Source organism: Scyliorhinus torazame, chromosome 1, assembly GCF_047496885.1.
Source record: "Scyliorhinus torazame isolate Kashiwa2021f chromosome 1, sScyTor2.1, whole genome shotgun sequence".
NCBI lineage: Eukaryota > Metazoa > Chordata > Chondrichthyes > Carcharhiniformes > Scyliorhinidae > Scyliorhinus > Scyliorhinus torazame.
Window position 1 is genome coordinate 152,018,727 of NC_092707.1, and position 24,761 is coordinate 152,043,487.

Sequence of the window (24,761 nt, forward strand, 5' to 3'; positions counted from 1 at the left end):
GAGCCATAGATAGAAAATTATATTACGAGATTTAGACCAGGGAGCAAGATAAAGTTCTTCGCACGCACAGCTATGAGGCTGTGGAATTCACTTTGAGTTGGTTTCAAACTATGTCAACATTTAAGATTAGATTGATAGGCAGCCAATATTTATCCTGAATTAACATCTCTAAAAGCAGATAATCTGACCAAAGTCACATTGTTGTTTGCAGGAGCTTGCTGGATGCAAATTGGGTTCCTACTTGCTACCTTACAACAATCACTACACTTATAATATTTCATGGGCTATGAAATGCTTTGGGATTTGCTGAGGACATATGACAGTGCTGTATAACTGCAAGTCATGTTATTTTCTCAAAGCTCATGGACACACTTAGACACACACAAGAGGGAAGGTACAAAACAAAGAGACCATGCGCCAGAATAGATTAGTGATCGATCACATGAATTTTCAATTACTCTTATTACTCATTTTGCTAGTTGTTGGTATTAATCTTTCCCTTGGCCCTGTTGCTGTCTTGATCCATGTATGATGAAAATAAAGTTCAAATTATTTTCTTTCAAAGATCAAGGTCTACTCTGAGTTTGAATTCAGTGGATCCTCCCTGATACTCGAAGAGAAAAAGTTGGGGATCCCAAAAGATTTTAAGGTGCAATCATGCAGGGTCCTAAATGGCAGGTAAATGCATTTGATTGCCCGTGTATTGTAACACAGTGTATCATGAAATTAACCTGTTGTGTGAGCTGGGGAGTTACGTCTGGTGTTCTGGCCATTAATTATCCCTCAATCAACATCAGTAAAACAGATTTACTGCTCATTATTACATAGATATTTGTGGGAGTTTGCTCTGTGCAAATTGACTGCCGTGTTTCCTACTTTACAATGACTGCACTTCAAAAAAAAAAAGTACTTGATTGGCTGTAATGCACTTTGGAATGTCATGAGGTTGTGAAAGGTGCTATATAAATGCAAGTCTTTTTACATTCATGGTCTTTCCTCTTCCCATTAGTTTGCTATCTGGGACCAGGGGCGAAATTCTCCCGAAACGGCGCGATGCCTGCCGACTGGCGCCCAAAACGGCGCCAATCAGACGGGCATCGCGCTGCCCCAAATGTGCGGAATGCTCCGCATCTTTGGGGGCCGAGCCCCAACATTGAGGGGCTAGGCTGACGCAGGAGGAATTTCCCCCCCGCCAGCTGGCGGAAACTGCCTTTGTTGCCCCGCCAGCTGGCGCGGAAATGACATCCCCGGGCTAGCATGCGCGGGAGCGTCATCGGCCGCTCACGGCATCCCCGCGCATGCGCAGTGGAGGGAGTCTCTTCCGCCTCCGCCATGGTGGAGACCGTGGCAGAGGCGGAAGGGAAAGAGTGCCCCCACGGCACAGGCCCGCCCGCGGATCGGTGGGCCCTGATCGCGGGCCAGGCCACCGTGGGGGCACCCCCCGGGGCCAGATCGCCCCGCGCCCCCCTCAGGACCCCGGAGCCCGCCCACGCCGTCTTGTCCCGCCGTTCAAAAGGTGGTTTAATCCACGCCGGCGGGACAGGAAATTTATCGGCGGGGCTTCGGCCCATCCGGGCCGGAGAATCGAGCGGGGGGGCCCGCCAACCGGCGCGGCCCGATTCCCGCCCCCGCCAAATATCCGGTACCGGAGACTTCGGCTACCGGCGGGGACGGGATTCACGGCAGCCCCCGGCGATTCTCCAACCCGGCGGGGGGTCGGAGAATGACGTCCCAGGTTCATACACCAACCCCATAACAATGTCCGCTGTTAGACTATCCCCCTGCTCCCTTCAGTTCAAAGATTACTTGCCCACCAGTTACTGAAATGTGAGCTGTGAAGGAAACCACAGTGAAGGAAACAGGGAATCAGAGACCTGAGCAAACATTGTGTCCAACTAGGTGTCTTAATGAGATTGAATGGTTTAGAAAGTGGAAGAGTTGAGAAGGAGATTGAATTCAATGTCAAATCAGATATAGAAAGATAAAAAGAAGAGGAATTAAAAATTGGATGGAAGGAGAATGAAGGGAAGAGAGATGGCAAAATAAGAAAATAAATTTGAAAAAATTTATTTCACATTTCAACATTTAAAAAAATGATTCTGAACATGAAGGGATGAGAATCCATATGTACAGTGTCAAATTGTCATTGGTATTTACCTCCTGATTACTGGCTCTAGTACCTGTAAATAGTTGAGTTTCTATCAACTGCAAACATTGCAACTTCACACTTTTCAAACATGAGCAGACAGCGAGATAGTGTTTTCAGCCAGCTAATAGTGGAGCAATGCGACAAAGTTTTGAATATTGGTGTTTAAATAGTAATTTTTGAATTTTTCTCCCTGATCGAGAATGCAATGTGAATTTGTGGCCCAAGCCCTTTGCTGATGTTGCTCTTTCATTACTGTCCTGCCCAGTGAGAACTCTCCTTCGGAATTTTCCCACTTCCCCAGGAGGACGCAGTCATCTGTATCTCTGCTCTGTGGACCCCCACACTGGCATTCGAAAGCACTGCGTGCTCGAAGTGCTAATCTTCTATTTTATAAGAACAACAGAAGATCATTCAGTCTCTCAACTGTTCCATCATTTATAATCATATTCTGGTTGACCTGTACCTCAGCTTCAATATTGCAAGCAGTTTTGCCTGTGGAATTTGTTTAGTCTGACAAGGACAGCAGGTTGTGCCTGAAAGGGTGTGTCCCTACTTTTTTGAAAGGAAATCTTTACATAGTACAACAAGTATCCCTATGAACATTGTGGGGCGGGCCCCGCAAACCACATTCCTATGTTTTGGTCCTGCCCAAAGCTGGAGGAATACTGGAAGGAGGTGTTTAGGGTAATCTCTAAAGTGGTGCACGTGAAACTGAACCCGGGCCCTCAGGAGGTATCGGACCAGCCGGGGTTGGGAACGGGGGCGGACGCAGATGTTGTAGCCTTCGCCTCATTGATCACCCAAAGGCAGATTCTATTAGGGTGGAGATCAACTTCTCCACCCTGTGCCCTGGCGTGACCGGGGGTGGGGGGGGCCTGCTGGAATTCTTGACACTTGAAAAGGCCAAATTTGAACTGAGGGGAAGGATGGAGGGATTCTACAGTTCCTGGGTTTTATTCATTATGCACTTTCGAGAATTGGATCACATCGAACATCAGGGGGTTTGGGGGCTGGGGCTGGGAGGGTTGGGGAGGGGGAGTGTATGTGTTAATGGTGACTGTGGGCGATTCCTGATTCCTTTTTGTCATTTGTTTATGTTAACGTGCGGGTTTTGTTTAATTGAAGATAGAAGAATCCCTACATAGCAGAATCTTTATGATTCTGAAGTATAAGTTAGTAGTTAAAGCGTTTCCCTTTATTTTAAGAATTGTTTAACTGTTGATTGAAAAGTAATATTTCTGCGATAATGTGGTTAATACTATGTTAATAATAAAGTTTGTTTTTAATATGAAAGATCAGTATTTGTCAGTGGAATCACTCCTGGAGCAAAGTACGGTAGCACAGTGGTTAGCACTGTGGCTTCATAGCGTCTGGGTCCCAGGTTCGATTCCCGGCTGGGTCACTGTCTGTGCGGAGTCTGCATGTTCTCCCCGTGGCTGTGTGGGTTTCCTCTGGGTGCTCCGGTTTCCTTCCACTAGTCCCGAAAGACCATCTATTAGGTAATTTGGACATTAAATTTTCCATCTGTGTACCCGAACAGGCGCCGGAGTGTGTCGACTAGGGGCTTTACACGGTAACTTCATTGCAATGTAAGCCTACTTGTGACAATAAAGATTATTATTATTATTATTATTATTATTATTATTATTAAGTATCCTTTCCTCATAGTTTCACAAATTGAAAAAATTGTTGAGGTCTCGTCTGGTTTCCTAACATAGGTTGGGTTCTTGTCCAGTAACATAAAACTCGAAATGGTCCCCAACTAAGCTGGGCACACATTTCTCTCCTTTCGTAGTTCATCCCCTTTGAAGTAAAATTGACCTTACATTTTTGAATCCTTTTGTAACTAAATAGAAGCCAGTTAAGTACATGCGGGAGAAAGGAATAGAAGTGCAGATTATTGGGTTAGGTCAAGAAACCTTTGGGAGGAGGCTCATGTGATGCATAATTACTGACATGGCCCGATGGGTTTCTGCACAATTCTATTCTTGCGATCTTGCTGGAAGCTACTGTTCAATGTTGCAGGTTGGTGCAGTGTGCACTAATCCAAGTATGCTTTGTCTTTCAGCTGGGCGTTATATGAGGGCCAGGACTACAATGGGCGAGTCTTTGTGGTTAGTGAAGGAGAGTACCCAGACCTCCAATCGATGGGCTGCAGGATGACCACTCACGTGCGAAGTATCAAGGCCGTACCACATGTAGGTATCCACCATCGCCCACTTGCTCCCTTAAACAATTACCTCTTTGACCAAGTCTAGATTATGCTCATGTGAGGATATTTTGCTTTGTTTCACATGCTATATAAATGTAAGGTGCTTTTTAAAGTGGATCTCCAATGAGAGAAACTTGCTCATTTATCCTGACTAAATGGCTCAGTTGGTTAAAGGTTTAGTTTACAATTGCAGACAGCGAATATGACTTGCGGGGTAATTTTAACCCCCTCACCCCAGTGAAAATCAGATGGGATGGGAGTTAAAATCCAAGCAGTGAGCTTTCTGTTCTTTCCCTTCCCCAATGGCTATTTTGACACCACTGTTTTCCTGGGTATCCAGCAGGAGCCTCCTTCGTAAATGCAACTTGGGGTCCTATGAAATCATTAGGAACTTTATTACAGCCTATTGAACAATGACTCCGCTCAGCCACATCTGGTGGCGTCCCAGTTGGGTAAGCTTAAAAAATTGAATTTTTGAGGGTCAACAGGAACCAGGAGTTCCCACGGTTTGGGCTTTTGCCCTTGCTCCAGGACCACTCTTTTTCTTCTCTCCTCCTCCTCCTTCTCCCCCCCCCCCCCCCCCCCCCCCCCCACCACCACCACCTCATTCTGACCCACTGAACTCTCCTGAACCCTCAAACCCTTGTGACTGGCCTGATTGCAGACTTGGCAGGCACTAAGTAACCCAGTCTTCACAGGCCCAGAACCAGTAAACAACTGGCCGGTGGGATGTTATGAATTGTCAGAAATGGTTGATTAGACTAGGGTTCCTTTAATGAAAGGGTTTGAGGGGTGGATGTGAGGAAGCCAAATACTTGGCATCAAAAATTATAGGCTAGTTTCTAATTTTGGATTGGATTTATATTTATATTTTGTTTTGATGAATCCAACATGGAATTTGGGAGAAATCTCTTTACCCAGAGAGTGCTGAGAATATGGACCTCACTACCACTAAGCAAATAGAATGCATATATAGAATCCTAAAGCAGTGAAGAGGCCATTCGACCTTTTGAGTCTGCACCAACAAAAAAACTACACTAAATCTACACTAATCCCACTTCCCAGCACTTGGCCCATGACTTTGAATGTTATGACATTTCAAGGGCTCATCCAAGTACTTTTTTAAAATTGCTGTTTCCTGCCTCAACTTCCCTTCCAGGCAGTGCATTCCAGACTCCCACCATCCTCTGGGTTAAAAAGGTTTCCCTTAAATCCTCTATAAATATCCTACCTTTCCCCATAAAATTATGCACCCTGGTTATTGACCCTTGAAAGGGGAACGGCCGCTTTCTATCCACCCTGTCCATGCCCCTCAATCGTATACACCGCAATCAGGTCCCCTCTCAGCCATCTCTGCTCCAAGAAAACAACCCGAGCTTATCCAGCCTCTCTCCATGGCTAAAAAGCTGGCTATAAACACATGGGAGAAAGGAGTGGAAGGATATACTGGTAGGATGTGAGGGGGCTTCTGTTGAGATTAAAGATCAACAAGGCATTCAGCATGCTAGGTTTTATTGAGTCAGAATATTGAATACAGGAGTTGGTATGTCTTGTTGAAGTTGTACAAGACATTAGTAAGATCACACATGGAATACTGTGTTCAGTTCTGGTCACCCTATTATAGGAAGGATTTTGTTAAACTCGAAAGAATGCAGAAGAGATTTACGAGAATGCTACCAGGACTTGATGGTCTGAGCTATAAGGAGAGGCTGGATAGACTGGGACTTTTTTCCCTGGAGCATAGGAGGGTTAGGGGTGATCTTATAGAGGTCTGTAAAATAATGAGGAGCATCGATAAGGTAGATAGTCAACATCTTTTCCCAAAGGTAGAGGGAGGAGTCTAGAACTCAAGGGCATAGGTTTAAGGTGAGAGGGGAGAGACCAGTAGGGAAATTTCTTTGCACAGAGGGCGGTGAGCATCTGGAACGAGCTGCCAGAGGCTGTGGTAGAGGCGGGTTAGACATGTTAGACAGTTACATGGGCAGGGTGAGTATAGAGGGATATGGGCCAAATGCAGGCAAGTGGGTCTAGCTTAGGGATAGAAACTGGGCAGCATGGACCAGCTGGGCCGAAGGGACTGTTTCCATGCTGTAAACATCTATGACTCTATACATCAGTGGGCCGAATGGCCTGTTTCTGTCCTGTAAATTTCATGCAGTGAGGCTCGGCTATTGAAGTGACCAGATCTCCCACTGTCCCTCAGAAGATGGCCTTGATATCCTACCAGATCCCTGCCCAGATGTTAACGTCCCCCTTCATTAAAACATTGTGAAACTACAAGAAGGAAGAGTGCATGGGATGACAGATTCACAGCTCACCTACAGACGTGTCACTGTTTGCTGAGCACTTGCCTCTGGATCAGTAATTCAAGCCTCACCCCAGGTGCTTGAACACGTCTAGGCTGACTCGAGTGCAGCACTGGCAGAGATGCCATCCTTTGGATGAGACTTTAAGCTGAGCATCTGTCTGCATCCAAATTGATGAAAAAGATTCCACAGTGCTTTTTTGAAGAAGAGGAGGGGTGCTTTCAATGATCTCCTGGTCAATACTTAGCCCTCAACCGACACATTGCAACAACTTACCCAGCCATTACCGCCAGGTACAGAAGGTTGCTGGGCTATGAATTCCTCTCGGGCAACAATGAATCGAAACGTGAAAAGGAATTAGAGCAAAATGTCAGGCTTCCTGTGTTGTGTTACCACCCAAGGTGAATTCAAATCCCACTGAGTGCTTGGTCTGAAATATAAGATTTAGTCAACTTCTCAAAGATGAGCAAGGGAAAGGTTCAGAGTTTCCTCTCCAGTTCCTATCTCAGCCATATTGGGGAAGTAGGTATTGAGTGAAGATAATCGTATCTACCACCAAAGACCTCCAATGGGTCATCCCACCTAGGTGGCCCTCAGCAACCTGACAACAGTGACCACATTTAAGTACTTCATTGACTGTGAAGGGTTTTGAGCCCCTCTGAGCTCACTATATTAAAGTATGTTCTTTTTTAAAAAATCTTTTTATTGGCATTTCTCATATTTATAAACAAATGTGTGTGTGTATGTGTGTGTATATATATATATATATATATATATATATATATATATATATATACACATTTTTCTTACCCGTGTTAATTAACTTTATTGTACAGAGATTTATTTTGTCTTTCATTTAATTGCCCTTATTAAATGAAGACAAAATAAATCTCTAAGCAAGTTCTTCCTTGATGAGACAGTGTTTGCCTCTGGTTGTCCCACAATTTCCCAGTTAAATTTAAAAAATATCTTCAGCTCTCTCAAAAATTGAGTTGAAAAGCGTGCCTGAAAACCAGGATTTGTTTATGGCGGATCAAAGAGAGTAATGGAGTTAGTGTGTTCTCCATTTGATAACAGTCTGTCTCGTGTAGGTCTTCTCTGAGCCATCACTCACTTTATATAGCTTGGAGAACTTGGAAGGAAAGGAGATTGAGCTGGATTCGGAAGTGAAGAATCTGCTTTCGGATGGTTACAACAATCTGGTTCTGTCTCTCCGTGTCAGTGGCGGTGTGTAAGTATTGAGTGATTTTACTGAATAATACCTCTTTGGATGACTCTCTTTGGAAAGTGAAATTGTTTATTTTCCGGAACAAATATTGTCAGTCAACGAGTTGGAGGTGGGAGTGGGACATTTACTCGTAAATTGCGGCAAACAAAATTTCCAAACTACAGCAAAGTATCCCAATAAAAGCAGGATTATTTCTCCAGCAAAAATGCAGTTAGTGGAGGATAGTTACACAATAAGGGTTATGTGCGTAAAATCAATCAGCAGTCCAGTGTCCAGACATGGGTGTCAGGAATTACTCATTCACCTCCATTGTGGCAGGGGTTTGTGGTGTCACAATATATTTTTCTTTGACATGTGTGATTACTGCATCCTGGAATATATATATTAGTTACCTGTGTTGATCAGATAGTGTGACAGAGATGAGTGACGAGACGCTCACTGTCCAGTTCCTATTTAAGCCGCATTAAATAGGCTGGTGTTGAATGGAGGGAATGGGTTTTTCCTACCAGTGACATTCATGGTTTTGTCACACCTGAGTGTCCCTCCCTCTGCAACAAGGCCTGTTACGGGAGGCAGTGGGAGAGAGCAGAACCCGTTTCCAAGTTGCATATCAGACCAGGCAATCCATGGATAATTGGGGGAGAAACCCGAAAACCAGAAACTTGTGGTCACATCACTTTTTAATTGCAAAGTAAGGACTATTCCTGCTTTAAAGGGGGTTATTTTATAAGAGTGCAATATGATTTGTCTCACCAAAAATTTTGTCTCACTAATCTGATGCATTGTTTTATGGATCACGTGTCCCACCTTCCCACAGACAATTAGAAAAGCTCCTCGTTATCTGTTTGGAATATTCCCGACTGTCAAACAGACTTCTTTCTCAGTTTCTATATTTCTGTAACTGTTGAGGAAAATAGTTTGAAGAAAAATGGGAAAAAACATATTTTTAAAAAACACTACTCTGAATGCTCTCCTGTGTTGCTTGAATCTCGGTTCTGGGGTTAGCTCTTTGATTTCCAGAGACTCTGAACAATGTTGAAGTTTGGGGAAAGTCTCATTGTGCAATTGAAACAGTTTCAAAGTGTGGCTGGTTCTACAGCCTGAGATTGGTTCCACATGGCAGGTTCTGAGCATTGTGACAGGGAGTAGTGTCCTAACATGAACACACTGGGCAGAACTACCAAGACGCCAGGCACAAACATCTCTGGCCTGACAACCCCATTGTGACTGCATCGTGATACAAGGTTCCCAGGCGTTCCACACCCCGAACCAGCCAGTGACAGGTTGCATGGAAGCCCAGAAGTTAAAGGATATTAAGAGAGCTCATGTTGTCATGCTGTGACCCACCTGTTTCTCTTTGCCATCTGCAGCTGGGTGGTTTACGAGCACAGCAACTTCCGAGGTCGCCAAGTTCTCCTGGAGCCAGTTGAGATTTCAAACTGGCCCAAGTACAGCGGCTTCTCCAGGATTGGATCCATATCACCAGTCTCTCAGGTTAGTGCAAGGCTAGGTGCTTCTTGTCAATGGTCAGTCAAACCTAAAGCCCCAAACTCCAACCTGCAATCTATTGTCCTTTTAAAACCAAATCTTGCTATCTCAGTATTAAAACGTGCTGACTCCGATCTTCGCTCCCAGTCGTGGGACCCCAGACTAGAGGTTTCAGTACTTCAGCTTCTCTCCTTCGAGTGTACAAAGTTCCCTGACCTGAAATTGTGCTGATTCCCTCACTCCTGCTGCGACACAGGTATGAGGGAAGCAAAGAGGGACCATTACTCCAGCTGATCCTCAAGGTTAAATCCTTTGTCTTTACAGAAACCTGCACTTTTCCAAATCAGGAATAAAGAGACCAAGGGTCTCCTATCGGTTACTGTGTGTCTGGAGGATGTAAAGTCTGGTCGAGTCATCATTGCTCCTGAGAATAAGGAACTTGAGCAGCTCTGGTTCTATGAGAAAGGGATGCTGAAACCCAAAGTAAGATGCTTGCTGTTTGTTTACGCTGATCCCACATATAAAGAGGGGATCACGATTAACAACCTTTCTTTGAATGTAGCATAGTTTGGGGTGTTTGAGTGATGCAGTGATGCTCAAGTTGTGCGACGGGGCTGGCATGGTGACGCAGGAAATTTAAGATCGCTGGGTATTAGGACTGTTACAACACCCTGGGCTAGTGCGTGGTGAATTCCAGCCGGACACTTGACCCGGTGTCGCAACACGAGTGAATTCACCAATAATTCTTAGAAAAATACTCAGTCTTTGGCCCTTGGCTGTCCAATAATTACAGTCACCAAGGTTGTAAATGCTAACACCATTTAAAAAAAAAATAAATTTAGAGTACCCAATTAATTTTTTCCGATTAAGGAGCAATTTAGTGTGGCCAATCCACCTACCCTGCACGTCTTTGGGTTTGGGGGCAAAGCCCACGCAATCACTGGGAGAATGTGCAAACTCCACACGGACAGTGACCCTGAGCCGGGATCGAACCTGGGACCTCGGCGCTGTGAGGCAGCAGGGCTAACCACTGCGCCACTGTGCTGCCCTAAATGTGTAAACTATTTTTATTTTTTTTGCTTTTTTTTTTAATAAACAATTTTATTGAGGTATTTTTGGCATATAAAACAATGACATTGTACAGTACCGTACAGAAAAGAAGCAAATAATGCATAGTGCAAACCAGAACTCCATTCTCACAAGGACCTGCCTAAACTTCCCTCCCCCCGCCCCCCTGCTGCCGATTAATTCTCCGCGAAGAAGTCAATGAATGGCTGCCACCTCCGGGCGAACCCCGATAGTGAACCTCTCAAGGCGAACTTAACTTTCTCTAGACCGAGAAAGCTCGCCATGTCCGAAAGCCATACTTTGGTCTTCGGGGGCCTTGAGTCCCTCCATGCCAACAGTATTCGTCGTCGGGCTACCGGGGAAGCAAAGGCCACGATGTCGGCCCCCTTCTCCTCCTGGACTCCCGGGTCCTCCGACACCCCAAAGATTGCCACCTCAGGACTCATTAACCCCCTGTTTTCAAAACATGAGACATGATGTCCGTGAATCCCTGCCAGTATCCCCTGAGGTTAGGGCACGACCAGAAAAGGTGCAGGTGATTAACCAGCCCACCGACGCATCTGGCACACTTGTCCTGCAGCCCGAAGAATTTACTTATCTGGGCCACCGTCATGTGGGCCCGGAGCACGACCTTAAACGGGATCAGACTGAGCCTAGCGCATGTTGCGGTCGTGTTTACTCTGCTCAGAGCTTCTGCCCAAATACCGTCCTCCATCTCTCTTCCCCCACCCCCAAGCTCCTCGTCCAACTTAAGCTTCAGGTCCTCAGCTCCCATGAGTTCTTTGTAAATATTTGAGACTCTACCCTCACCTACCTCTCCCCTAGAAACTACCCTGTCCTGCCTCCCCTTTGGCAGGGGGCGTGGGAAGGACGGCACCAGTCTGCGCACGAAATCCCGCACCTGCAAGTATCTAAAGTCATTCCCTCCCGCCAGCCCAAACTTCTCCTCCAACGCCCTCATGCTCGGGAAACTCCCTTCCAGGAACAGATCACCCACCCTCGCAATCCCCGCCCTCCGCCACAGTCGATACCCACCGTCCATGTTCCCCGGGGCAAATCGGTGATTGCCGCAGATTGGGGACCACACCGATACTCTCACTTCCCCTATATGCCTCCTCCACTGGCCCCAGATCCGAAGAGCCGCCACCACTATAGGGCTGATGGAGTACCGCGCCGGCGGGAGCGGCAGAGGTGCCGTAACCAGGGCTGCCAAACTGGTGCCCCTGCACGAAGCAGCCTCCATCCGCTCCCAAACCGACCCCGTACCCACCATCCATTTCCTTATCATAGCTATGTTGGCCACCCAGTAGTAGTTGCTGAAGTTTGGCAATGCCAGCCCCCCTTCCCCTCTGTTCCTTTCGAGCATCACCTTCTTCACCCGCGGGGACCTCCCCGCCCAGACAAATCCCAGGATAATTTTATTCAGCCTCTGAAAGAAGGACCTCGGGATGAAAATGGGGAGACACTGAAATATGAACCAGAATCTCAGGAGAATCGTCATCTTAACAGTCTGCACCCTCCCTGCTAGTGACAGCGGGAGCGCATCCCAACTCCGAACCTCCTCCCTCACTCATTCCACCAGTCGGGACAGATTGAGCTTATGCAACTTGCCCCAGTCCCGTGCTACCTGTATCCCCAAGTATCTGAAGCTTTCTCCTACCAGCCTGAACGGCAACCCCTTCACCCTACTCTCCTTCCCCCCCTTGCCTGAATTACGAACAACTCGCTCTTAGCCATGTTCAATTTATATCCTGAAAACCGGCCAAATTCCCTCAGGGTTTCCATGATACCGTCCATCCCCGCTATTGGGTCTGATTTACCCCACCCCCAGGGGCTCTATGGCCAGTGCGAACAGCAGTGGGGAGAGAGGGCAACCCTGTCTTGTCCCGTGGTTCAGTCTGAAGTAATCTGATGTTGTCCTGTTTGTCCTTGCACTAGCCTCTGCGGCCTGATATAACAGCCTAACCCAGTCAATGAACCCCTCCCCGAACCAAACTGTCCCAGCACCTCCCACAGATAGTCCCACTCGACCCGGTCAAAAGCCTTTTCCGCATCCATAGCTACCACTACCTCTGCCTCCCTGCTCTCCGGGGGCATCATAATCACATTAAGCAACCTTCTTAAATTAGCCACCAGTTGCCTACCCTTTACGAACCCGGTTTGGTCCTCCGCAATTGCGTCCTCAATTCTAGTCAGCAAGATCTTGGCTCGTAACTTAGCGTCTACGTTGATCAAAGAGATCGGCCTGTAAGACCCACAAGCCTCTGGGTCTTTATCCCGTTTCAGAATAAGCGAAATAGTGGCCTGCGACATCGGCGGGGGTAGAACCCCTCTGTCTCTTGCCTCGTTAAAAACCCTGACCAGCACCGGCCCCACAATCTCGGCAAAGTTTTATAAAACTCCACCGGTTACCCATCCGGCCCCAGGGCTTTACCCGACTGCATGACCTTCAGGCCCCCCCCCCCAATACCTCTTCGATCCTGACCATGACCCCCAGTCCGTCTACCACCCCCCTATCCACTCTTGGGAAGGTGAGTCCGTCCAGGAATCGCCTCATCCCCTCCGGTCCCGTGGGGGGTTCCGAGGTGTACAGCTTACTATAAAAGTCCCTAAACACCTTGTTCAGCCCTGCCAGGTCCCCCACCAGATTTCCCTCCCCATCCACTATCCTTCCTATCTCCCTAGCCGCTTCTCTCTTCCTTAGCTGTTGCGCGAGCATTCTGTTGGCCTTCTCTCCATGCTCATATATCGCACCTTTTGCCTTTCTAAGCCGCTCCACAGCCTTGCCTGTAGTCGGCCTGCAGCCTCTGTCGTTTCCTGATTTACTCTGGCCTCGGGGACCCCGCGTAGCTCCTATCCGTCCGTAAAATTTCCTTAACCAGTCGGTCCGTTTCTGCCCTGTCTGTCCTGTCCCTATGGGCCCGGATTGAGATCAGCTCCCCTCTCACCACTGCCTTCAGCGCCTCCCAGAGCACCTCTGCTGAGACTTCTCCGGTATCATTTACCTGCAGATAATTCTGCATGCATTTCCTGAGTCTCTCACCCACCGCCCCGTCTGCTAGCAATCCAACTTCCAGCCTCCATTGTGGGCGCTGAAAGCTATCCTTACAAATCTGTAGATCTACCCAGTGCGGAGCATGGTCCGATATGGTAATTGCCGAATATTCTTCCTCCACCATCCCGGCCAGCAAGTCCCTACTCATGACAAAGAAATCAATTCGGGAATACACCTTGTGTACGTGGGAGTAGTATGAAAACCCCCTCGCCGACGGCCGGCTAAATCTCCACGGATCAGCTCTCACCCCACCATTTGCTGCATGAACCCTCTCAGTTCCTTGGCCATCGCTGGCATCCTGCCCGTTTTTAAACACGACCGATCCAGGCTCGGGTCCAGGACTGTGTTAAAGTCCCCACCCGTGATCAGTTTGCGCGAGTCCAAGTCGGGGATCGTCCCTAGCAACCTCCTGATAAAATCCAAATCGTCCCAATTAGGGGCATACACACTAACCAAGACTACTCTCACCCCTTCGAGCTTACCCCTAACCATAACAAATCTGCTGCCCCCATCCGCAACTGTACCCTCCGCCTCAAATTGAACCCTTTTATTAATCAGGATCGCAATTCCCCTAGTCTTAGTGTTGAGACCCGAATGAAAGACCTGACTAACCCAGCCCTTCCTTAGCCTAACCTGGTCTGTCACTTTCAGGTGCGTCTCCTGCAGCATGACTACGTCCGCCTTCAGAACCCGCAAATGCGCGAACACATGCGCCCTCTTCACTGGCCCGTTTAGCCCTCTAACATTGCAGGTGATCAGCCTGGTTGGGGGACATTTTGCCCCCCCCCCCCCCTTTTGCCGATCAGCCATCCCCTTTCCTTGGCCAGCCCCCCAGCCATGCGTCACACATCCTCCTGGCCGGCTCCACCCATGACCTCTTCACTGTTGCCATGTCCAATTTCCATCCTCGTCAGCAGAACATTCCCCACCTGGCTTCCGTTGACTAGCCCACCCAGCTAGCCTGGTGGCTCCCAGCTTCGGCGCAAGCGCGTCTCTCACCCATTGTTCCCTGGCTCCCCTCCCCCCGGCCCATCCACACCACTTTCCCAAACCAGTCCTGCTCAAACAAATGCTCCATACAAGTCAGAGACATCCCCAACAATAGTGCAATTTAAATCAAACAAATAGAGATAAGACGTACCAGGCACTTTCAGCCCTTCCTCTCCAAACACAGAAAAAGATTGCAAAAAATTCCCCCAAAACCCCGATCATAACCACACCTTTTTAACTATTTTCTTTTTTATATTTTCCCCCTACCAAAACTCCAACTAAACAAGTAACCCAAAAAGGAAACATTCAAGGAATCCACGAAAAAGAACAAGAAAAACACATCGCAACCAAAATACATCAACATAAAAAGGTTGAAAAAACGAAAAGAATGGACCCAAGCATGCAGGCATCTCTCACAGCGAGAGAGAAACAAAATAGACTTAAAAGTTCTACCATGAGGCCAAGTGTCCTCAGCTCAGGGCCAGCCCTCGCTTCTTAACAAAGTCCATCGCCTCCTCGGGTTCCTCGAAATAGTGGTGCTGACTCTCATACATAACCCACAGTCGCGCCGGAAAAAGCAGCCCGAATTTCACCTTGTTCTTACACAAAATCTCCTTCATCTGCCTGTAGCCTCCCCTCTTCCTGGCCACCTCAGTACTCAGGTCTTGGTAAACACGCAGGGTGCTACTGTCCCAAATAGAGCTTTGTGTGCTCTTGGCCCATTGCAGAACCCACTCCTTGTCCAGGTGCCTGTGGAACCGGACCACCATCGCTCGTGCGGGACCCCCTCATCGCGGCTGCCTCACCTGCACTCTGTGTGCCCTGTCCACCACCGGCGGGCGAGGGAACACCTCGTTCCCCAGCAGCTTCTGAAACATACCCTCCACATACGCAGCAGCATCCAACCCCTCAGCCCCCTCCGGAAGGCCAACGATTCTTACATTCTGCCAGCGAGATCTGTTGTCCAGGTCCTCCAGCCTTTCCAGGAGCATTTTTTGCTGATCCCTCAACCTCCGAATCTCCACGTCCGCCACCGTTTGAAAGTCGGCCTGCTCTTCCACCGTCTTCACCAGTTCCTGAGCTTCTCAGCCTGATCATCCAGCCTTTTTTCCAATCGGTCCATCGACTTCTGGAGCGGCTCCAAATTATTGTGCTTCAGAGCTAAAAAGCCCTCCTGCATGGCCTGTAGCAGCTGCTCCATTGTAGGCTGGGCTGTCGGCGCCTTGCTCTGGACATCGGCCATATTGGTCTCTCTCACAGCCTCCACCGTGCCCTTGCATGGTCACTTCTTCTGCTGTTTATGGTCCCTCCGGCTTCTGTATGGGTTTGGTGCCTGAGTACTATTGCTTTCCAGTTCCTCGCTCAAAAGCGCAAAAAAGTCGGGGGGAAAGGTCCAAAAGTCTGACCGAAACGGTAGCCACCAAATTTGCGACCCACTCCTTCTTAGCCGCCACCGGAAATCCCCACAATTTTTTTTAATAACAAGAACTATAATGAAACATACAGCGAATACAACTGGTCAACTATTATCTAAATCCTAATTCCCTGCTTTAACTTGCCCCACCCTCTACACACGCGCACACAAGACAGCAAAACACAGAGGAGATGAAAGGGGTAAAAACCATAAGTAAAAGAGAAAAAATAATCTTTTAACACCATGCTCCTCTTCAAATTTTGCTTTCAGTTCGAGGTTTTGCTGTAGATTCATCAAGGCCTCCCTAGTTTCAGAAATACAGCAGTCACAGCCTTGAGAGAGAGAGAGCAGGTTATTGTCTTTGTTTACAGCCTGTAATAGTTCCCCTGTAGATTCATTCATTCAGGTTCTCTGCAGCTTCAGAAATACAGCACGCTGTCTTCAGGAATACAACACTCACAGCCTTTCTGGAGAGGGAGAGCAAACAGGTCCTTGTCTTTCTGTGTCTAGAACTCAACAGCTCTCTCGGGTCTCCGAGAATCATCCCACTGGGATAGGATCTAACCGCCATCTGTTACTGGGCAGCGTACGGCATTTTGGCCAATTCATTCACCACCAGCTAAGCAATCAAACTGAATCCCACCCCATCCAAAGTCTGAAGCTCCTGTTCAAACTAGCAGAGACTAGCAGATTGTTCTCGACTGTAACTTCTGAATTTCTGATTCTCTCTGCTGCTTGACTTAAAGATACACATCTCCATTAATCACCTGTGGATCAAAAATGATAATAGCAAAATAAAAGAAAGGGGGAAATAAGGGAATAGCAGGAAGGACCCTTACACTGTGTTTCTACTTCTTCCCTACCTGTATCCCTGCAAGCAGAACAAGGCCAATGACCTCACCTTGCTGACATCGGGACAGGGAGTAGGCAATTCAGCACCTAGAGCCTGTTCCCTCATGTTGACTCTGAAGTGGACACCCTCCAAAGTGTCAGCGAAACTGGAAGAGGAATCTGGCCTGGAGTTAAAGGCAGACAAGAAAAAGTGTCCAGATACAGTCAGGGTATCGTTGACCAGGGTGAAGGGAGGGCATCGAAAAATAGAACTCTCTACATGAAGGAGGAATTGGAAAACAAACTGAAACATAAAAGAGACAGCGGAGATGTCAACTTAAGAATACAAGAGAGAATCAGGCTAATTATTGAGCAGAAATGGGAAAGGTCAGGGCAAAGTGACATGGGCGGCACGGTAGCACAGTGGTTAGCACAGTTGCTTCACAGCTCCAGGGTCCCATTTTTGATTCTGGCTTGGGTCGCTGTCAGTGCGGAGTCTGCATGTTCTCCCCGTGTGTGCGTGGGTTTCCCCCGGGTGCTCCGGTTTCCACCCACAGTCCAAAGATGTGCAAGTTAGGTGGATTGGCCATGATAAATTGCCTTTGGCATCCAGAAAGGTTGGGTGAGGTTACTGGGTTATGGAATAGGGTGGAGGGCCTATGTGGGGTGCTCTTTCCAACGGCCAGTGCAGACTTGATGGGCCGAATGGCCTCCTTCTGCACTGTAAATTCTTTTTTTTTTTTAAAGTACCAGATTAGCAGCTAACATAAAGGAATTGAAATGTGTCCTATAGATATGATAGAACGACGGTAGCATAGTCGTTAAGTTATTGGACTAATAATCCAGGTCCTGAGCGAATAATCTGGAAAGACGAGTTTGAATCCTACCTTGGCAGTTCGTTGGGTAACATAAATTCAGATCATTTTATAAAATCTGGAATAACAAGATAGTATCCGTAATGATGATCATGAAAGCACCGTTTCCTCATAAAAACAGGTTTGTTACCTGGTCTGACCGATATGTGACTACAGTCCCACACCAACGCTATTTATTATTAAATGTCCTTTGGCTTGCCAGGACATTGTAATCAGTTGTATAAGGAATGGTAATAAATTCTAGCACTGCCGGCAATGCCCAGATCCTTTGAATAAATTATTGCCAGAGGAATGCTGGAGCCAATTAGAGACCAAATGGAGATCTGTTGGTTGAGGCCAAAGGTCTGTCCGAGGTACTAAATGAGCATGTTGCATGTTTCCCCAGGAAGAAGGGTAGTGCTATAGGGCTGCAGGATTTAACTGTCGTTCACAAAATGGGAGCTGAATAATTCTTGTACCTACAAGCCAGGTAGTCCAACAGTAGTGATGGGGAAGCATTAAGAAACCATAATTTGGGCGAAAATTAACAGTCACTTTGACAAATGTGGACTAATAAAGAAAAGTTGACATTGATTTGTGAAGAGAAAATCATGTTCTGATGAGATAAGCGTGGGTGGATGAGGGTAATGTAGATGAAATGTATGGAGATTTTGAAAGGGTTTTGATTGAATGGCGTCACATGTTAAGCCTCTTAGCAAAATTTAACACTCATGGGGCAGCAGCAGCACAGATACAAGAACTGGCTCCAGGATGGAAAACAGTCACGGGGAATGGCTGTTTTTCAAATTGGAGAGGGCTATTCGGTGGTGTTCCCCAGGGTCCAGGACGAGGACCACGACCGTTTAGGTTTGCATTAATTGCTTGCATTTAGGACACAGTAGCTGGTAGCCCGTCTGAAAGGCAGCACCTCCAACAGTGCAGCAAGCAGCCACCACAATAGAGTGGCTGGGTCCCACAACTCTCTGATTCAGAAACACGAATGCAGCCCACTGAGCCACAGCTGATAGCTGGCTGAGAATATGATTGCCCTCAAAGATGATGCCCTCCACAGTCATATAATCCAATGATGCTCACTCACTAGACTTGCATCATCAAGAAAAGTTGTTTCGTGTCAGAGAACAGCTTGGTAATATGGGAATCCATGCCAAAGGGGTTTCGAGGGAACGTGAGGAAAACCCTCTGGAACTCACTGCCTGAAAGAGAGAGGCAGAGACTCGTATAACATTAAGTATTTAAATGTGCACTTGCAATGCCAGGCATACAAGGCTATGGGCCGAGTGCTGGAAAATGCGATTTAGGTGATTGCATCTGCACCGGTCAAAAACAATCGGCTGAAGGGAATTTTCTGTGCTGTAGACCTCTATGAAGCCAGCAAGAGCCAATATGTTGAGAAGAGTTTGTAATACGAGCACCAAAGTCTGTTCGACGATAGATAAACAGACACACTTTCATTATGCCTCAGTCCATTTCCTACTTCATGTACCTTTCCTCCCTGTATTGCAGTTTTCTCCGGAATTGAGCCTTCAAACCATTGGTACAGTGACTGATGATGGCAGTAAGGTTGTTCTCTGGTCTGAGAAACGGCTGTCGAGGCATTGCTGGACTTTTGAACTCAGTGGCACAATCCAGAGTCTCTTGTATAAGGGGATGGTGCTCGACATCAAAGGTGAGTGTTGTCTGAACTGTTGCTTTGTGAACAGTGTCTTGGAGCCCAGCCAGCAGCTGCCTGTTGCCTCAATGCTCCAAACTATTGGGCCAACCTAAGACATTGGGCTGGATTCTCCGTTTGGGAGAATCCCCATGCCGGCGTGAAAACGGTGGTGTTTTACGCCAGGAAGACTGGTGAAAAACGACCACCGATTCCCTGCTCTGGGGGGAGGGTTCAAGCAGGGATGCAGCGTAGTGCTCCCAGCTCTAGCTGCCGATATGGCATGGAGCATTGCCAGGTCTGTAGCCACGCATGCGCATAGCGGACGCAGCCTGCGGACCCGGACCGCAAAAATAGTAGCTCGCTTCGGCATTTGCGTGCTCCAGACCGCCCCCCCCCCACAGTGTCCCCAGCCCCGATTGAAGCTCCCCCTGCTCGTGGATCGGCCCTCCCCCGACTGTGGCAGTGCTGGACTGAGTCCGCAGCCGCCACGCTGAGTTCACGACGGGTGAGACCACATGTGTCCCACGCTGTCGGGAACCCAGCCGGCTGGGGACGGAGCATCGCTGGGCAGGCCTCAGGCATTGGCTCAAGGCCTGGATAAGGCGTGCGGTGTACTCCTAGAATATGTCGCTTTTCAGGGGGCGGAGTACTGCGAAAGAGGCATCACCCCCAATTTGGGCATCATCAGAGATTCTCTACCCCGTCACCGAACGCAATTTCGGCGTCGGGGATCGGAGAATCCAGCCCATTGTCTTTGGTCCCTGCAACAAACTCCAGTCTCTCACCACAGGCTCAATTCCTCTCCCTAGTAGCCCGCCAAAGCCAAACCAGACACTTTGCAACCCCCACGATATATTTCAGCCCAAGATGAGCTTCCGTCGACTTCTGCTCCGCCTTGGTAACATCACCCAACTCCACTTTTGCCCCACAATTAAAATCTTCTCCCTGACTTTGTTATCTCTGGATTTGATTATCCCAGTGCTTTATTGGCCAGCCTCCCATCTTTCACCTCCATAAGCTCAACCAAAATTTTGCTGCCGAGCAACAAGTCCTCTTCATCCACCACCCTTGTGCTCGTTGACCCAAATTGGCACCCAGTCCAGTTTTAACTTAATGTTATCATTCTCATCTCAGAATGCCCTAATAATGCCAGAAGTAATGTGCCTGATTTATACTCTCATGAAGCTTCTTGGGATATTTTACTGTGTTAAAGTCTGCTATGTACACCTAAGTTGTTTCTGTCCTCACCTTTGCATCTTTCTCTAATGATGGTCTTAGCCAAAGCCCCTTCTCCAGCACTAAGCTTTACCTTCTGAGAAGTTTATTTTCTTCTTTTAGGCCAAGTCCTTATAACCTGTAATTTTAATAAAACCCCAGTCCATTCTGGACTTCCACAACTAACACTGAGTAAAGGCACAAAAGAGCTTGTTTTCTGCCAGCTGCTTTAGGTTTGCTCTCTTCATTTATCGTGCGGCACAGTGGTTAGCACTGCTGCCTCACAGCATCGGGGACCTGGGTTCAATTTCGACCTTGGGTGACTGTCTATCTCCCATAATCTAAAGATATGTAGGTTAGGTGAATTGACAATGCTAAATTGCCCCTTAGTGTATCCAAAGGTTACCTGGGGTTATGGGGAAAGGGCATGGGAGCGGACCTAGGTAGGGTGCTCTTTCAGCGGTTCAGTACAGACTCGATGGGCTGAATGGCCCCTTCAGCACACTCATGATTCTGTCGATTTGGTAGATTGCATTCTGGATTTTGGGGTTTCTCTCCTAGATTTCACAATTTTAAAATAAAACTAATAACCTCATACCTGGAATGGGCAGGTTGTCTTCTGAAGAATGTTTGGACAGGCTGGGCTATGACAGGGTGGATATGGAGAGGATGTTTCTTCTAGTGGGAGAATCTAGAGCTAGGGAGTCACTGTTTAAAAATGATCATCCACTTAAAACGCAGATGAGGAGAAACTTTTTCTCAGACTTGTGAGCCTTTGGAACTCCCTTCTGGGAAAGCTGGTGTAAGCAAAATGTGAATATTTTTAAGGCAAAGTGAGAGAAATCCTTGGTAAGCAGAGGGTTGAAAGGTTATCAGGAGTAGGTGGGAATGTGAAATAGAGGTTAAAATCAGATTAGCCAATACTTATTGAATGAAGGAGCAGCTCAAAGAGCCAAGAGGCCAAATCCCGCCTCTAATTTGTTTGTTCATTTGTACTTTACATGTCAAGGTCAGTGGAATGAAGAGTCTGCACTTCAACTGAACACCGCCACTTCCTGCTTTTGACAAATTGATATGAGTTGATTGGAGTATAAAACATATTGGGCGCAATCAAAGAAAACAGTGTCCATTCTGGGCAGGATTAAAGGGGTTTCTCCCGCTATCTAACAGCACTTTTTCTCGGGCCTCGTTGGGGAACGCCTCGCAGAGGCCTCACTCAGCCACATTTCCTACCATGAGACGCTCCTCCGAGCAACAAGAGATTGGGATGCCTTGAACCCCCAACGTCCCAACTCGACTGTTGGAGGGTCCTGGTTGTGGGCAAAATGCCATTTGGGCACTGGCACTGCCAGCCTGGCACCCTGGCAGTGGTCCTGCTGGTCTGTCAGTGCCCATGTGGCACTGCCAGGGTGTCAGGCTGACCGTGCCCAAGGTACCCAGGTGGCATCAGTGCCAGGGTGCCACCCTGCCCAGACAGCTGTCACCCAGGGGCCTCCGATCGCCTGGGAGACCTGCTCAAGTACTGGTGTGCCTAGACCCCGTTTGTGGGGACTGGTACTAATCGGCGCCCGGCTGGGATCTCCTTGGCGAGGCCAGTAGATCCCGGGAGCCAGTTCAATCTGGCGAAGGCATAGATGTGAATTTTTAAGGGCAGTTCGGTGGCGCAGTGGTTGCACTGCAATCTCACGGTGCCGAGGTCCCAGGTTCGATCCCGGCACTGGGTCACTGTCCGTGTGGAGTTTGCACATTCTCCCCGTGTTTGCGTGGGTTTCGCCCCCACAACCCAAAGATGTGCAGGCTAGGTGGATTGACCACGCTAAATTGCCCCTTAATTGGAAAAAATGAATTGGGTACTCTAAATTTATAAAACAAAAAAACAAACAAAAAAGAGATGTGCGTTTATAAACAATGAGCGGGATCCAGATTGTAACGTCTCACTAGATCTCACGAGGCATAGTGACTGTTGGGAATCCTGGCAGAGGCCTCTCCCGGGAGCCCTGGGAGAGGCCTCTCCCGGGAGCTACCGGCCACGTCCCATCTCAGCCGTGACCCATCCTGATTCCGGCGGGACGTGGCCAGTAAAATCACATCCAAAGAGTCAAAAACATTCGGCCCATCACTCCTGTTCTTTCCACATAGCCTGTGTGCACGCTATTCCATCATGGACACTGCCAAGCCATTTAACCTCCCCCATAACCCCCACATGTGGTTGACTCTTCCCTATTAGATTATGTCGAAGCTGTAAGTGATCTTATGACTGAAATGTCCAATGTGAAATCGGCATGGGGGTGCACAGAACAAAATGTCTGTAGATCACACTTTACAGCCAAACTTACTCCAAGGAATTTAATTCTGTTGTGTCCTGCTGCCCCCACTCTCTTGGCTGATAGGATGATCCCAGTGTGGAGGAAGATTCAAGATGTCTAGGCAGCTTGGCAGCTACAGGATAGCCAGTACGAGATGTTTTTGCCCTTTGCAGCAGTCCACACTGTTACCCTTGTGCCATCTGCATCAAAAGTACCAAATACTTGTCAGTGTCGCCTTCTATGCCACAATGAACTTTGTTTGGCCCTTCCAACATCTGAACCTCCACTTTGAGGTGGAGGTTAACAGGAAGAAGAGTGAATGAGACTTGAAATGAGACGCTGTCGATCCAGGAAGGTCACCTGATCAAGTCAGCCGCCTCACAACCTTTGAACTCCTTTGCGCGCACACGCACGCACACCAATCTGTTCCAAATACCAAATTCACTTAGCCCCTCCACTCTTGCTGTTTGCCTCTCCCAACATCTGATTCCAGGGATGTGGAAATATTCCTTCCAACCTTTGATCTCTGTGGAGTACAATCCCCAAGCCTGTGCTAAACCAACTGATCCTCTCCCGGGATAGCAGCTAAGCGACGAACTGTCCGTATTTATGCCAACGTACTTCAGTATTGACTTTAAGAGAAAACTGGAGTGGGGTTGGGACAGAAAGACGTTTGCTGTTTTTATCAACCTGTTGACATGATTCTTGTCTCCTTCACTTTAGGCGGCAAGTCTTATGACCGGGACTCTGCGATGATCTGCAAACGTGATGAGGAGAAACCGACTCAACAGTGGGATATTCAGATGCTGTAGCGATATAAATGACAGAGTTAAAGAAGCTGACACAAGAACTCTTGGCCCCCCCCATAATCACCCTCTCCACTGATCCCTTTGACCCTTGTACCACCTCACTTTGGGACAAGGGTGTTCTCCATTTTCTAACAGGCAGCCTCTGAGATTTGGGCTCCTCCTCCCCTGGATGTGCGTGTGCGTCATCCCTCATTACAACTGCATCCAACTTCTTGTCCTTGACACGTGTGGAGACACCCCCACCTCGGGGTGCTGATGTGGAATGGGGGTGGCTGGAAGTTGGGCAAAGGAATGAGGATCAACAAGGGACAAAGACCACCTACAGGAGGGCCCTGGGTAGTTTTCAAAACTAATATTTTAATCTACTGAGAGTTTGGAATTTCTGGCCAGGAATTGCAATTTAGGAATTCCTGGAAGAGGGAGTTGGATAGTGATCCGGGAGTGAGAAGAAATTCTGTATATATTTTTTTAACTTTATGGCCGTTTAACTGTATTAGTCAGAAATAACTATTATCAGAATTACTTGCACCCATGTGTAACTTTCTTACACATATTTTAATAGAGTGAACACATTTATTTGAAAAGCATTGTTGGCTTTGATACAATGAAAGAGGAATATTAAACAAACTCAAAAATCGCTGTTGTTAACTCCAATTGGTTCTTGGGTTGTGGGTGAGACTGGCATTTATTGTCTTCCCTTGTTGCCTGAGGCTATTGACAGTCTGCAGCATAGTGTGGGGCTGGAGTTACTCGCACAGGTCACACTGCATGAAGAGGCCTGTTTACCGGAAGAATCCAAATGAAATAATTGGCTTCTTTAAACAAGCTATATCACAGTCTTCGTCCTTTGTTCTGTGTAGAGGACTTCGTACTCTGTTCCATATGGTGGTCTTCACACTCTGTTCCTTATTGTGGTCTTCACCTTCTGTTCCGAATCATGTTATTCGTGCTCTGTGCTGTATTGTGGTCTTCACACTCTGTTCTGAATCACGTTATTTGACCTCTGTTGCGAATTATGTTATTCGCGCTCTGTTCCGAGTCGTGTTATTTGCGCTCTGTTCCAAGTCGTGTTATTTGCGCTCTGTTCCCAGTCGTGTTATTCGCTCTCTGTTCCGAGTCGTGTTACTCGCGTTCTGTTCCGAGTCGTGTTACTCGCGCTCTGCA

General features: G+C 47.6%; 1 protein-coding gene across 1 annotated transcript in view; it reads left to right on the forward strand.

Annotated features, from left to right (window-relative positions):
• The window catches only part of LOC140415020 (uncharacterized), a 132,752-nt gene extending 108,518 nt beyond the window's left edge, over nt 1-24,234 (forward strand). Inside the window, exons 16-22 of the mRNA XM_072501025.1 lie at nt 566-678; nt 4,218-4,347; nt 7,759-7,898; nt 9,266-9,389; nt 9,708-9,866; nt 19,120-19,282; nt 23,512-24,234. Of these exons, the coding sequence (XP_072357126.1) occupies nt 566-678; nt 4,218-4,347; nt 7,759-7,898; nt 9,266-9,389; nt 9,708-9,866; nt 19,120-19,282; nt 23,512-23,600 (918 nt within the window). The 3' untranslated portion in view covers nt 23,601-24,234. The remainder of the gene's footprint in view (nt 1-565; nt 679-4,217; nt 4,348-7,758; nt 7,899-9,265; nt 9,390-9,707; nt 9,867-19,119; nt 19,283-23,511) is intronic.
• The last annotated feature ends 527 nt before the right edge of the window (nt 24,235-24,761 follow it).